General features: G+C 43.4%; 1 protein-coding gene across 3 annotated transcripts in view; it reads right to left on the minus strand.

Moving 5' to 3' along the window:
* The window catches only part of IGSF11 (immunoglobulin superfamily member 11), a 135,857-nt gene that overhangs the window by 119,227 nt on the left and 294 nt on the right, over positions 1 to 16,336 (minus strand). Inside the window, exons 2-3 of one of the 3 annotated variants that reach the window (XM_068181122.1) lie at positions 12,545 to 12,776; positions 3,672 to 3,849 (exon numbers count right to left, since the gene is read on the minus strand). The exons of 1 other annotated variant lie outside the window; for it this stretch is intronic. In XM_068181122.1, coding sequence (XP_068037223.1) covers positions 3,672 to 3,693 — 22 coding nt within the window. In that variant the 5' untranslated portion in view covers positions 3,694 to 3,849; positions 12,545 to 12,776. The remainder of the gene's footprint in view (positions 1 to 3,671; positions 3,850 to 12,544; positions 12,777 to 16,336) is intronic. One more of the 3 variants, XM_068181123.1, reaches the window with a different exon arrangement.

Below are 16,336 nucleotides of genomic sequence, written 5' to 3' on the forward strand. Positions count from 1 at the left end.
TTGTCTTTTTGAAAACAGGGGCTCCCAAAAAGATACAAAGTAGTAGCAGCTGCAGGTTGGTCAGTCAGAGAGCCTGTTCAGCTGGGGACAACACACAGCACTTCCAACCCAGCTAGAGGGCTATAGAGGATCAGGCTTTTAGGAAACCAATTGGAGTTTTCAGTGTGGTAGCACAGATTCAACTCCATTTAGCTAAATTAAGCCCTTAATAAAAAATTCACTTTTTTCTTCATCTGCCCGTTCTTCAAAGACATGTGGACCAACCTATGGGGGGGCTCCATTACCAGTGTGCCCTTGAGTGCAACTAGAATATGAATATGAAATAATTCTGAGGAGTCCTAGTTACTGTCCCCGGTGTTGTTCACTTTGCCTAGACACATCTGAAAGTAAGCATAGACCTAAACCAAGTTTTTCAATCAAAATTCTTCCAAAACTGTTTTCTCCCCACGTTGCATCTCTTTGTCAAGAGATTCCAGTTCAGCTTCTATATTTGAGCTTCTCAAATATAGAAAAACTTTGAGAGGTTTTTTCCTTAAAGCTTTGGAGGAATAGTGATGTGTATGAGTCAACTAAGTTTAGCAAAAGTAATTTTAAAAAACCCAAAAAAATCCCCACCAAAACAAATAACCCTCACTTAAAAAAAAAAAATTAAAAATTAGCAATTTCAGTAGGGTCAAAATTTAATTCAGACTAGGTTGCTTGGAGCTCTGACCAGTCAATTCTTCAAAATCTACATGGACACAAACTCCAAAACTTCTCTGTGCTTCTCCACTAATTATCCTCAGTAAAAAGGGTCTACCTCCTTATTCGTTATGACTTTCACATATATATTGGAAGACAGGTGTCTGTTCCCCTATCCCCTCTCTCCTCCTCCAGGCTGAAGAAGCCCAGCTTCCTGAGCTTCCCCTTGTTTTCTTGTGGTAATGGATCAAGTCCTCTACATCCCTGCACCAGTACTTCAGCTCAATCCGATTTAATCAGCAGAGGATGACAGCAAGCTCATTCTGCTAACAGGGTATGCTAACCAAAGCAAGTGTTCTCACAGTAGTATCTGCAGTTTAAACATAGTTTAACAACTTAGAGTGCCTGTAGGACAGGAAATGTTTAAAAGACTTCTCTGGACATACCAGCATTTGAAAGACAATGCAGGTACTACTGAACTTGGGACTGGGCTTACACTCGTGGGTAAGGTCGTATTTACTGGTGTGTAAATTTACATTTGAGCACCTCACATGGCCTCCTGATCCTCTCTCTAGTGCTTCAAAGCAGCTTTTTTTCTGAAGTTATCCTCCCCCATCCAATCAACTCCCAGTTTAAGATGGCACAGATTTCTTCTGAGTATAGAAGTATCAGCTCCAGTTACCACGGATACTATTTTCTATAATGATTTCTAGAAGGTGTCATCTCCAAGGATGAATCCCTCTCCCAAAAGAGAAAAAAACCATCTAGATTTCTCTAGGAAATCAAACAGCTACAAACCAGATTTTTCTAAGGCATCTCATAAAATGGATCTTGATGTTATGAAAGAGACAAGAGCACATTCCTTATCCATACCTGGATCCCAGAGTGACTCTGACAAACTGCACTGTTGATTCTTTCTTCCTTAGCCCCAGACATGTTGCTAGTAAGGAAATCAGAGGACTGTACAATAATGTATTCATGTTGTTGGATTGAAAGTTTAAAAGCTTCCCCGTTTGATTAAGTAAATGCAGCAAGTAACGTGCAATCAAGGGCCAAAATATTTCTTGGCCTGAAGCCCAATAAATGAATCCTTAAGGAGCTGGCATCTCACTTCCACACAAATATAGCTCTCTGCTCATTACCAATCCAGTCTGAAATACTGGGGAAGGCTACAGGAAAACAGACACCTGGCAGAAATGCTAAGTTAGGTTCCTGCATATTGATTTATGCAGCGATACTTCTGAAATCACTAACAAGGGGAGCACAAGCTCTGCAGTGAGCAGCAGCCCCAAGGTGTGCCAGAAGTGCACAGCAGAGCTCCTACAATAGCCCTGCAAGCCCTACAGGTTGGATAGCAAAAACAGCAACATGGGGTTTTGACTGACATCCACTTCAGAGTCATTGGCAGGGGGTCCTCCCCTACAGTGTAAAGGGCCTGGAGTCCATTTTGAGCCTGCTTTCCCTAGGCTGTTTGATGTTGAGACATGGGCCTACAGCAAGGGCAGCTACTGTCCTTACAGGAACTAGAAGCTCCAGCCTACCTAGCTTTCCTCATCACTTGGGTCCTGTCTACAATGAGGCACATTAACCTGTTCCTGTCTGGGATAGACCCCTTCCTTTACAGGCAAATTCCCTTTCTCTTCTATCATTCTGTCCTACAGTTTCAGCTCACCAGAAGGCAGGAACCCACACATCACTCATGAGCAAAACACTGGTGACCCTGGCATCCAAACCCCACATCATCTACAGCATCGCTAGACATCGGCCTTTGCAATGCTTGTCCTGCCCTCTCAGCTTATTTGGCCTTGGAATCAAACATTCCTCCATGAAGGAATGGCTGCAAAGACAGAAACTAGGACATTTATGGAAATAGTCAGGTAGTCATTAAGCATGAAAGCTTAAATAGTTCAATATTTCACTGCTGAGCAGGATTGCCTCCCAAAATAGTCTCAACATTATTCAGGTGTGCTCTTTCTCTTTCACATTGTACCTTTATTTCTGTACTTCTGTTTGTGTGCAGAACTGAGCACACTATGGCTGACATTCAGGTCTGGTATTCCTAGGCTCTACAGTTGTAGAAATAAAGAATGTGATATGCCTAACTGAAGGTGTGATCCAGGCTATAAATTATACAGTCTTGTCAAAACTGAATTAATCATGTACCTTTCACCAGCTCAGCTGTACTTTACCCATTAATTCCTCTTCACCAAATGTATTCTAGTGTTACAAATAACTCATCAGTTTCAAAGGCATTTCTCCCCAAACTATCCCTACTCAGGACAGACAAGATTCAGATTCAGCCTTGGGCAACTGATGCTTTTCTAGGCATAAAAACCCTGTACAACAAAAACCCTCTCATCTTTAATGCCTGGTGGTTGTGAAGGGATAGAAATAGGAACCTCATGCTATTAGGAAAGGGCAGTTCCCAGCTGCACAAAGGGGACACATGTCCTGAAAAGACATGAGATTTTAATGCTATGACTTCTCTGCATAGAAATGCATTTGAGTAATTTTTAAATGGTTGCACAGATAATTCCCTTTGAATTCTACACAGTTGGATTCATTGAAATGGAGGCAACTTTGTTCACAGTAGTAGTATTGTTGTAGTTGTGAATTCTTTAGGCAGTAGCTGAGACAACGTTTCTAGGGAAAGGAATTAATTTTTATTAGACCAGCTAAGAGATGAAAAAATATATCAGATAATCTTTTGCAAAGCCTTGAAGATTAAAAAAAAAAAAAAAAAAAAAAAAAAGACTCTTTGGAGCTCAACACTAGGGAGCCAAGGAGAAAGAATTCTTCCAAACAAGATTTTAAATTCACTACATTATTCCAGGGTTGGTTTTGTTGGGTTTTTTTTTTCTCCCAGCAGTTGGCATGCAGTGGGCTAAAAGGTTATCAGGGCTTCTTCAAGATGAGCCACATAAACAACTTGTATTTCAGGACACATTAGGAACAAGTCCCTTGTCAACTCATTCCAAAACAAAGCTTACCTGGCATGCAACTTGCTCCCATTCACACATCACACCACAGCAAAGACTTTCCAGCTGACAGCTGGCACCTGCAGTTCACTCTTAGATGAGAGAAAAATTAGCTACATCCAAAGAAATCCTTTGCTGCTGGAGTTTTGTAACTTTCTTTAGTTGGTCTGTTTTTTTCCCCTAGCTGTTTCTAAAAAAAAAAAATAGAAGATAAAAATTAATGCAACAAGTCATGGCATGAATAGAAGTATTACGAACTAAGAGGCTGGAAGAAAAGCTAAAGCAGCAGAATGTCACAGCTTCAGCTGGGAGGAAGCCAGGATTGCCAGCCCCAACTTCCTCAGCAGTTGGAAAGTACATAACATACACAGTTTAATGTTTCTCCAAAAGAGAAGAAGCTCATCACTCCGTAACCTTCAGAAAAAGCAAAATGGGATGCTTCTTAGGCTTAGTAATGGCATGAAGAGCAACACTTGTTATAGAAACAATGTGCCATTAGGAGGGAAAGGCAAGAGTGGTTGACTTGGGAAGATCATTTAAGTGTGCCCACAGGCAACCTGGACCAAAAGTTTCTTGGTCTCTTCCAAACATAAGATATTAGCAGTCACAGCTATCTTTGCATCCGTTGGGCTCTATAGACATTTTAACACCACAAATAGGGGAAGAAAATCTCTCATTCAATATCATCTCTGAGCTGAATTAAAGTCCAAGAGGCCCACTGGAGACAGACAAATGTAGAAGCAAAAATCACTATCCTCAGTGCTCTAGAGCTCACAAAATTTTTTAGGCTGATTGGGAAAGCACTGCCCCAGTTTGGGGCTTAGACAGGTCTGCACAGGTTTGTTCAGATTGGTCACCACTGAGTGTCAAATAGGCACAGTGAAACAAGGCAATGCAAAGTCTTCATCAGCACATCACAAGAGAAGGCACTTACCCACCCTTTACAGAAGCAGATAGTGTAGTAAAGCTTATTTGGGATGAAAGAACATCAAAACCCATAAGAGTCAAGCTTTTTTTAAATTTATTTTACTGCTTTTTAAGCAGACCTGCTGTCACCAGAGGATGACCCAACACAGTGTCACAATTGGCCCTGTTTATATAATAATAACCATCAGCAGGACTGCAAAGGAAAACTTTGAGGCCCTGCCACTTGCCTCTATTAACAGCATTTCCTCATTTAGCTCTCACAAGTTTCCTAGCAACATCCTTGTATTGCACATTAACAGATTCATTAGAATTTGCACAAGCACCTGTAGAATAGTCAGAGCTGAAAAACTTTGCTTTCATGCTGACTCAGGGGGGAAATCAATTTGCTTCAAGAAGTGAACCTTTTCAGGGCAGCAAAGGCTACCACCACGCTTATGACATGCTTGTGAAGCCTTGCAGCTCCTAGTGAAGGAAGAACCCCACTGCATTCAATTTCATTATTGGCATTTGCCATGTAGGAAAGCAGTGGGTAATCCTCTCCCTGCAGCTTTCAAAGAAGGCAAATGTCAATACACAGCATAATGCTCTGAATAGCACAGAAAGAAGTCCAAGTAGCCAGAGAGGCAGACACTGGACAAAGGGTCAAAATGTACAATAATTCACTGCTACACAACCTGTGTCAAACTCTCCATGTGTCTAATTCATGTGTTCAGGCAGATGGATGCTACCCTTTTTTCTCACTGCCTGTGACAGTGGCTTTCTTGCCCATAGCAGCCAGTCAACTGACTCATCCTCCCCAGCACCATCTCAATGACTCCATAATGGAGGAAGGACTTGTCCCAGTCTGCCAGATAGGTTCAAGCTTCACACTTTGTGCACCCACAGTGTCTGCACATCAGGGAGATGAGGATTCACCAAGTGCCCAGAGCAAAATCTCAGTAACTATCGGGAATGAGAAAATCATCCTTGTTAAATCTCACTTGCAGAAGTGACAGAGGGAAAAATAACACCTTGGGCTGGGGCAGGGCAGAAATCGTGCCAAGTTCCTCATACCATTAATGTATACAAGCACCTCCCAGGAGTAGCAGCAGCATTTACCTACCACATTTGCTGTGTGAGCACCACAGAGCTGCATGACTGACTTGGCCTGAAATGACTTGGAGGCTCCTAGACAAACAATGAGCATTTAGGACATCCCTAAAGGTGATATGGAGGGCTTGGAGGTCACAAGACTCCCAGTTCTCCTCACCCTGCATTCCCATTTCCCTTCTCTGCAGCAGTAAGTTGAACTGCAATTTTTCACTTGTCTGAAAAGTGATTTGGAGCATGCTTTTAAGCCCAAGTGTACCCCACATCTTGCCCTAATGAAGCTTCATGCACTGGAGACACGCATGGTACTAGAAAATTGCCTTGAGCCAAAATGCACACTTTGGGGAGAGTGCTTTGCTTTTGAGGCAAACACAGCCTCATTCTTGCCTGCTGCCTAGAAATTGGTCATGATAAGCATCCCAACCAATTTCCTGCTGCCTTTCAAGTGGGATCCCCAGCCTTGGTAAAAGCTAATGCTGGTGTGCAGAGCTCCTCCAGACTCGGAGGGAAGCTGGTGCCCCGCAGGGCCGTACCCCGTAGCAGAGAAGCAGCAGGGAGCTGGAGTGAAGCCACTGCTGGGAAGCGTGCATCTCTCTGATTAATGCTCTCAGGCTGCCTGTTGACAAAAGCAGCAAGAGGATTTGTAATGCCTAAGCTTATCATCATCACACTCTGAGAAAATCCTTTGCCAAGAAGCAGTGTAAATAAGTAAAATTTTACAAGTTAGTGGACTCTCTTAATTGAGTAGCCCTTGTAAATTAATAACATTGAAGTAAATGTGCAAAGACTTTACTGACTTTCTAAAAGATGTCTAATAAGGTCCAGGTTTACTAAAGTGCCCAAAGGAACAGGTCCCCAAACCTTTTTGTAATTTGTTGAGACACTAATGATAGTTAACTTCTAGTGGTTTATTCAAGAGCATGAGTATGAGGTCAGCAGAACCATCAGTAAGTCTTCCCTCCCGACACAGCCAACTGCCAGTCCTTCCATTCCTACTATCTGCAGTCCTACAGGAAAGGGTGTGGGAGGAATCTCTCCTTCCTTCATGTGGGTCCAGTGAAAACCATCCTTGGAGCACCTTTCAGAGCCAAAGTGAAAAGCCTCAGAGGTATCTTTGTGTACCACTGCTCATGCCTGAGGGCTTCATATCTCACATCCTTCCATCCTGAGCAAACATGTTTAATAGTTTAGTCTCAGTGGCTAAAACATGAAAAAATACTTTGTTTCCATTTCTCTTCTACTTTTTGCTTTGCTTTCTCCTATTCCAGACATTAATAGCTTGGTTTCCCTGAGGAGCCGTGGTTGGGTGAATAATGCAGAGTGAATATACTTTTTTATTTCTTTGAAGGAACTTTGTCTTTCTTTGTTCATGGACACTGACAGTAGTTCCTGCTACTGAACTGACTGAATCTATTAGGTCACCCACACTGTATTTATTTTGACTTTAATGGCTGTGAATATTCTTATGTCCTCAGTCATGTTGATCAGAGCTTGCCTACCCATAAAATAATGCTCGTGTAATATGCATTTAGTTGAAGCCCCTCCCAACTTCACTTGTACTCTACAGGATTGAGAAAAGCTTATGATGATCCAAGTTAAGTCAGCAAGAAAATTATGAATTAAAAAGCAGATATAAAACACTTTTAGACTAACATGAGAGAGCTCAGGGAGAGGATTGTGATGCTTTAATTAAACCAGGGTAAGGCTGTGAGTGAGAAAGGCCTCAGGCAATGAAGAGGTGCCTTCCCTCAGGTTCAGCCTTGCCAGTGGAAGAGCAGATGTACCTCAGTGTCCTCTCCTTGCCTCTGTAGGGATGGAGCTTGCATAGCACTGCTGGGAGACGAGTCCACAGGAACCTCCCAAACCCGAGCTACGGATTCAACACATTACTTGAAGCTATCAGAATGGTTGATGTGAGCTAAGCTTGAGGTTTCTGCACAATCTGGATGAGGGAGGGAAACCTGAACAGCTTCCCCAGCAGATTGTGCAGGGCTGGCATCTTCCAGGCAACTTCCAACAGGGCAACAGTGCCTGTGAGTTGGGACAGCCTTCCTTTCAGCACCATGGGGCCCTTGTGTGCTTGTTTTAAAATTACTTAAACTGGCCGTCCCTTTCTAAGTTGTGGGCAGTTTTGGTCAATGAAATACATGTGATTTGTGGAAAAAAATACCAGAGCAGCCCTCACGTGTGCACCTCTCTCAGCATGAGACAGCCTCAGTTCAGGCTGTGGCCTGATACGTGGCGGAAGTGCATTCCCACCTCATGCAGCATGATCAGCACCATGCAAACACACACCCCTCTCCACACAGGGCTGTGAGGCTGCTTCCCATGCTCACAGCTCCTTAATGTCTTCCAAAAAGTAAATGGGTGCTAGGACCCATGAAGCAGTGATGCCTGCTGGGTTCTGGCCTCCTATAAATTCACTGGAAACTCACCACCCAGAGGGCAGGCAGACCTGCTGTTATCACAGACAGCAAGCATTTTGTGCAGCCTGGTTACACTCAGTCCAGCAATCTCTAGGACTCTTGACTAGGACCTCTTGGAGGTGGTATAGCAAAGGAAAAATGAATAGACATGAGGACAGGGATTGATATCTGAGCCATGCTTCTCATAGTCCCCATATCCCATTCCCTTTGCCTTCTTATACATTGGATATGTGCAGTAAGGATCAGATCAAGCCCAAAGTAAGAGTGAAGGGCTTGTTTCCAAAAACCAAGTCTTCCACAGCACAATACAACATTCCTCTTTTCCCTGACCACAAGAGAGAAAGAATAAGAAATGCTGTGACCTTTTGAGGAGTATGGGTAGGATGGAGATGAGGGACACAATGCACAAGACCATGGCACTGTTCTCTCAGGGGTCAGATGAGCTTTGGTGGACACACAGCAACACGATGTACCGATTGCTGCAGATCAGAGGGGCTGTCACTGGCCAAAAATAGCTCAGCTTTCTTTTGCACAAATAGGTATAGTGGTCAAGAGACTGTGACTGTCTTGCTGCCTCCTAGAACCTCCTGGTCTGGGTAACCCTGTGCCTAGACCAACCCCTGAGCTTGGAACTTGCTGGGGCAGTGCAAAGAACCTGACGGTGCCATCACTGCTACCAAAACATCTGCTGCAGGCAGGCCTTTGTCCCTTAAGGAGTGGCATGGCCCTCACAAAACCATCCTTCTTTTTCCTCCTCTCTGCTCTTCTCTCTAAGTCCCTGGTCTCTTGTCTGCTCCTTGGTGCAGCACAACTCATGATACACTTCCCAGAGGACTCCCAGAGGAGCACTCCTGCACTGAGCCCAGCACAGAAATCAGGAGTGAAATCTTGAACATCACAACAGGATGTGCAATCTATGTGTTCAAAACAGGAGAAAAATATCCCTTTTATCCTACCAAAAGCCAAACTTACTTCTGAGCTTCTCAAGCTAGAGATACCATGCCATGGCAAGGTCTTGTTCTTAATATTTAAATATGAGTAACATGCCCTTGGCAAGTAAGTACCTGTCTGGTAGAACAAAGAGATTTTTTTGCCAATCATCAAGCAGAGGTGAATTTTTACTTGCGTGCATCCCCATGACAGCACAAAAAATACTCCTGAACTTTGGGCTATAATACTTAAGTGTTATTTAAGTGTAAAGCCAGCTCTCTGCAAGTGCAATTCTATTCCAGGTTCGTGGCATCTGCACACTTACAAACTGATGTGCCACAGGAGAGCACAGAGGAGAAGATGTTCATATGGGGGAAATACACACTCACAATGCATCCACATTGTGCAGCCGCACTGTGTATTATTAGACTGGCTTCTCATTTTATTAAATCAGATCACTGCAGAAAGGAAAGAGCTCAGATGTGATGGTCTAATGAAACATCAAAATATGGAGGTTGCTTGCTTTAAGGAAAAAAAAAGCATGAAAGCTGCTGATAAATCCCATAAAATTGACTGGTATATGAAAATATTAAAGTAAACAGATATAAAGGTGAAGGAAATGGTGAGAAGCAGCTGCTAAAGGTGCTCATAGATAGAATAAAAGAAGATAAAGAAGCAACTTAGTAGTGCTTATCTCCTCCCTGAGGAGCTCAACAAAGCCCCAGAGCTCCTCACAGCCTTATGCTTCAGGTAATCAGGACCCGAAGCTAAGCCAGATCCCAGGGCTGTTCTAGTTCTCATGAAAGCCCAGCCATGCCATTTGCTGCTGGTTAGATCCCCTGCTTGTCTTGTTTGGGGAACAGGTCCTTGATGTCCTTTTTCTGGATCCTGGTGCAAAGCAACTGTGGCACGAGCAGGTGACACATGTCAGACTTTTCTGCTCACAGCCATCCAGTCCCCCACAGCCCCTGCCAGGAAAGCAGATCAGATTTATCCAGGAAAGTGAGGCACCACGCTTCCCCAGTTTTCATACTACCAGCTGGTCTAATTTCTCTTGACATTTCTTCTGTAACAGCAACTGCAATGTGTCAGGATTAATTAAGCCAAGCAGTGGGCAAGTCTCAAAGGAGAACACACATCTGCTGTGACCTACCCCCACCTAAAAGCCAAGGAGTCTTTCTTGCCATGGGGATGGAAGGAAAAAGGGAGAAGGAAGCAAGAATGGTGAGGTATCGTCCAGTGGAAGAAGCACAGTGAGCACTTGAACTGCCAGGGTTCAGATGAACACCAGCACAGCTACAGCACTCCAGCTCAGAGCAAGCACTTTGGGCCTGGTTATTTTGTCATTCAGATAGACCCCAGAAGATTTTGCAAGGTGTACATCAGAGGTCTGGCACACAATTAAGGCTACTTCTCCCCAAATCAGAACATGGGGGAGATTGCCAGTGAGAGGGTCAGAGATCAGTGTGTGTCTGTGGTCTGGAGACAGGGCTGACCTTCCATTCACAGCCCAAATGGTGGCCTAGTAGTAAGAAGCACAGCTATGCTTCCCAGCTTCAGACTGGGAAGGAAAATGGATCCCCAGTATAACTAAAACCCAACACATCTGGTAACAACAACACAAGACATTAAGTGTACAACAGCTGCATTTCGTGAAGTCAGCTCTCCCTTCCTGGCTGTGGCCAGGAGAGGGGTTTGCACCAGAGCATGTGCAGCAGTAAAGGATGCTCCTACCTCTGGATAGGTGCAATAGCAAAGCAGTGGCCCAATATGCAGCCATTTCCTGGGGGCCCCTTTTCCAGCTGGAAGGCGAGACATGGATCAGCCCCTCAGCTTAGTGGGTCTCAGTGGCAGTCATCTTGCCTACTAACAAGAGAAGATGACACTTGGAAATGCTGGGATGTTCTCACTTCCCCTTCTTTTTAATTGCTTCTTTCAGTTCCAGCCCACCTTTCATGCTTCCAGTAGTCAGATAAGGAGCCATAGCTAGTCTCCTCTGTGCTTTCAGCATTAATTCACACAAGCTGAGCTCTGTCATTTTCATCAAGTGGTAGGTGGTTCAGTAATAAGAGACATTCCCACAATTATCATAATGTTTTCAGGCAGGAAAGGTATATTTTAGTTATAAAAAGAAGCTGTCTTGGTAATTGGCACTACACGTAAGATAGAGATGTCATAACATCCTTTACAGACATAATTACCTAAATACTAGTGTTGGTTGATTATCAAAAATCCTGATCCATGAATCAGCCTTCCGCTCGACTCAGTCTGCGTGATGATGTTGTATGGCAGTGTCTGGATAACTGCGGAAATACTGCACCGAATGTCTTCTAATTTTAGCAAAGATTTACATTCGTCCAAAAGACTTTAACGACAGTATATTTATTATCATGCTCTTAAAATTGATCTCCTCATCAGAGACCACCAAGAGAGATTGCTGCATAACAAAGGAGGTCAACTACAGATAGAACAATGAAGAATGCATTGCAAGACCTGGAACTTATTGGTTAAAATTATTTATTAATAACTTTCAAGAAGATCTGCTGGGAGTAAAACAGGATTGAGACACAATTCATGCACAGAAGAAAGAGTGTTATATAAGCACTGCACCACTGAGCCCACTTTACTAGGTAGTAATACCAGAACAACAATCTCTAAGCTGTGTTGTACAGATGTTACAGTGCAGGGTGTTAAAGGGTTTGACCTTATTTGATATACTCTGCATTCTTCAAGTGCTAAGACAAAGTCTCAGATGAGATACTCAGCCATACTGCTCCTTTTCTACCAAAATAAGGATAACTATTTTGTAGAAGATACACCAATCAAGTCAGGCTGGGTACAGAAAAGGATGTTTTTTTTTCTAAACATGCTGTTCTTGCAAACATCTAAAGCAGTGGATTCTCTCTCTGAAATACTCTTGATGTATATTGGCCTATACATTATGAATACAAAATTTATAATGGTGTATACAACCCATTCCAGTAAATCTCTCATGCTCAGACATCTCTAGATATACCTGGACTGCAAAATTCAAGCCTGGCTCCAAATCTAAGTCCTTCCTTGCCTCACCACTGATGAAGAGCTCCATGTCTGTCAGGGTTCATAATGAAGAGGCACTATATCTCCAGAGACAAGGCATACAATTCTCAAGGTCACTGTTTGTCCTTAGGCATACTCCATCTGCATCCACACCCCACAGCTTATTGCACTTTAAGCCTGTCCACATGGTAAGTGGTTTTCTAATACCAGCCATAATTTTGCACCCAGTTGGCATGTGGAAGGCTATATTAAGCCCAGACGATTAATGCTGTCTTTACTAAGAAGCAAGAAAATAGTCTCTGTGCTATTATACTTTGTCAGCTTTCCCAAACACTTCAGGCAACTAATTCCGAGGGCTTTTTGACTGAATTGACATAAAATACATCCTTCCCCTCCAGTTGCTTTTTAGCACTTTAGGTTAATTTTATACTGCAATCTCAGAGGTCATTGGCAAGAGCATGTTCTGCTACCCACCAGGCACTTGAGGAAATTTATGAAGACAGTCAGGTACCATTTCTTCTGGTCATCCTTGGTGGGTTTACATGCCAGCAAATTGTGTATGAACATCAAATTGCTCTTTGTCATGAGAAGCTCCCTGGATCTGTCCATGGGGAGCTGTTTTGGAGTAGATATAGTGGTCATTGTCTTCAACAGACATGGGAAGAAAATGTGGTCATCAGTAGATGTGGAACTGGAGAGAGGCCACCTGGAAAGAAATAAGAAAACTCTAGGAAATCCATCAAAGCAAAGTCAGAAGAAGAAGTCATTTATAAGATAGACAGGGTGGGCAAAAGGTTTCCCTTTTGTAAGGGGGAAGACAGTTATATATACATTTATACATTCTTGACTTCTGGGATTGAATGTTTTGTGAAAATACCCTTCAGAAGACATACCAACTCAAGACTCAGTTTCCAAATACTTTCTACATCCTTACAGTGTGAAATAAGGTGGAAGGACTGGTCTTAAACACTAAACTGATATTATTCCCAGAGAACTGGAGATTTTTCTTTGGCAACCACCTTTTCCAGCTGCTTGCTTTTGTTATTGACTGACATGGTGCACACCAAGGTGAGGTTTGCAGCTCAGGAGTGAGAAGAACTGTGTGTACTCACAGACAGTGTGAGATGTGGCTATCTGGACTGTGGGTACCTGCATGTGACCTTGGGGCCAAATGTCTGCTTTCAGTCAACAGAAGAGGAGTCAATGCAGACTGGAAACTCTGGAGAGCCATTCAACCCATCAGCTGTGTGTACTGTGTCTAACAAGAACAGCACAACTCCCCAGTGCATCACCTGCATTGACTGGATCTCTGCTGATCTCTGCAGTGTCAGAGCTTTCCACATACCCACACTTTAGCAATGCAGTTGGAGGTAAATCTTGCTGTCAGTAAGAAGTTTTGGAAATTCACTCACTGTCAGATTCTAAGGTGAAACATGCTTCAGTCACTGCATATTCAGTTGCCTTATTGTTGTGGTCTACTTTTCTTGTAGCTTGCTCTGGACTTAGGTATCTGCCTTCAAAGTGTCAATTGCAAAAACAACATGCCCTGATATCAAATATATAGGTTATTCTTTTGCAGACTCAGATTGCCTTATAACATCATAATCAGTGAGACTTTAATTTCTCTGACTCTTATCATCCAGGTAATGGAGCTTCAGCAATTTTGAACAAAAAGCAGTCTGAGGGCAATCAATCAGATCATTGATATCTATGCACAAAATGAGATGTTGCTCAACTGCAACATTTTGACTTCCACTAAGAAGGAGATGCAGTGGTACGGAAGTGAGAACTGAATGTTTAAACTCCTCACTGTAGATAAATTGTCTCAGCAGCATTTCTCCTGTCCACAGAGTTGCCATCTCTTAACCAATAAGTGCTTTCTGTACGGACACTGGCTGGCTGCCTTCCCACGAGATTTGTGAATAGATAGTTCCAATGGTGCAAGCTCCTCACTTGGAACAGAGAGCGTGTTGATGAAAGCTGCTTTCAAATCAGTTCAATCACTCTGGGATCAAATGACATTTGGAGACAGAAGACCTTCTGATACATCAGACAGAACAAAGTTACCTGTTTTACTGTGGTTTACGATGTCAGCACAGCCATGTGCAGAACACAACCAACAAAATCACTGCTGTTGTGCACCACCATTTCACCAGGAATACTAGAATCTGTGTTAGTTCCTTGGCACATGACCTTCAAAAAGGCCAGTGAATAGGGGGTTTAAATCTCATATCTGCATCTGCTCTGAAGTTGTTGTTTTTTGTCATGGAGAGACCTAGCAGCACACTTTCTACAGCATCCAAATGACTAAATTTTCCAGTACTGGACAATGTAATCTCTGATAAGGCTGAGTTGCCCATGCAGAAAACAAGTAAAAACAGTAAAGATATCATTCTCTTGCTATCCCAGATATCCTAACATCACAAGGAATCATGTACTCAGTCTTTCTCATTCCTAACACATTTTGAACTGGCAAAGAAGTCCAGGGACTCATCTCCCCTCTTGTTGGATGGATTGCAGGCCCAACTTCTCAGGTCAAGAGCTTAATGGTGGGAGCTCCTGGGGGATCAGGTGTTTCATGCCTGAAGACTATTGCCTTCACCAGTCTCATAAATAACACAACAGGAACTTCAGTAAGATAGACTGAATCTTTTTCTTCAGGCAGAAAATCACACACAGTTCCATGATTTATACAAATGCAGAACAGCTATTTGCCTTGTAAGACAAGACATGGTAAGATGAACATTATGGAGATCTTTTCTCACATGTTGTTGGAAAGCTGAAAGACAGTCTACTACACAATCGACAGTAAGGCTTTGCCAAAGAAGGAGGAAATAGTCTGTCCTCCATAACCTGACTGGAGAGGGCAATATACTGAAAAGGTGGATAATGGCACTGAAACACTGGAATAGTTGCTCTGTTGCGGGGGTGTGGAGCCTCTACTGCACAGATGCTTTGGGAAGTGGTTTTACATCTGTCAGGAAGGACACTAGTGAAGCTCTTGCTATCTTTTGAAGGAGAATTGATTAGCCTAACTTCCCAAAATCTGTGAAGGCCTACAGTTCAGTAAAAGCTACAGTATCTGGTCAGGATCAAGGCCCCACAGGCAGGCATTGTTAAGCCAGGCCAGACAAGATGGTTAACACATAAATATGAGGCCCCCAGCTCACACTGCACTGACTTCTGCACTGAAAAATATCTGCTGAAGACAAAAAAAAATTCAGATATGAAGAAAAGCAGGACTTGTCCTTGATATTCAAATAGCAAGAAGCTCTTAGGGTTTGGGCAGAAGAGAACACTCTGTCTCATACAAAGACATTGCAAAATCCTTCACTTGAATTACTTGATGCAAAATATCTCTGCTCATTCGTGCTGGAGCAGCTAAATTAAGTGTGTTGCTTTCTATAAATCCTTCCTGTTGTCAGTGGGTTGCCTTTTACTTATGGCCATTGTCCCTTGTGCTGCTACCAAGGAAAGAAACATAGAGAGAGCCTTTGTTTAATGAGCCATCACATTTAAACATAATTTGTCTCAGTTGTTTTCCTTTTCTCATCTACCTTTGCTCATTAAACTCCACCCTGCTTGGCTGTTAACAGCATAATCATGGGGAGCAATAGCATCACGAGATTCCTTGTACCAGCGTGATGCTGCTACCCCTGCTGCTTTCCCCCTGTTCACCAGCTCTGATGGGGCTGTGCTTGCCTAGCATTACAGGCAGGGTAGCAGCAGCTTCAGAGCCAGCTTACTCCGAAGGCTGAACAGCTGGAACTGTACTTCCCCATATGGAGCAAGGTTTCAAATGGATTTTCTTGGTGCTGCCTGTGACGTTCACCTTGTCCTTCTGCCCGTCTGTCGCAGCCAGTTGCCAGCCTCTTGCCTCTGCAGAGGGCAGAGGGCAAGGGAAAGGGCTATCAGTCTGCTCTGTGCAGATGGCACGTCAGCTGCGGCAACACTCACTGGGGACAGGGACAAAAAAAAGTGAGGTAGAGGACTGGCATTTATGCCCCTGTGCAAAGGTGCTGCAGGAGAGTCTCCAGAATAAAGGTTCTCTTGTGCTTCTTTCCCTATTCAGGAACTTCAGCAATCCTAACCCAGGCAACCTGCCAAGCAAGCAGGGGAAGCAGCAGCCTCACTAACAGGGCAAAGCTTTGGGATAAGGGAGCTACTCGCTCTAGTCATTCTATGACTGCAGAGATCTTAGCCAGAGCTAGAGTGAGCAAAGACAAATGTCATTTCCACAGTTCTAGTCTTCATATGTGCCCCAAA

Source organism: Anomalospiza imberbis, chromosome 2 (genome assembly GCF_031753505.1).
Source record: "Anomalospiza imberbis isolate Cuckoo-Finch-1a 21T00152 chromosome 2, ASM3175350v1, whole genome shotgun sequence".
NCBI classification, from domain to species: Eukaryota; Metazoa; Chordata; class Aves; order Passeriformes; family Viduidae; genus Anomalospiza; species Anomalospiza imberbis.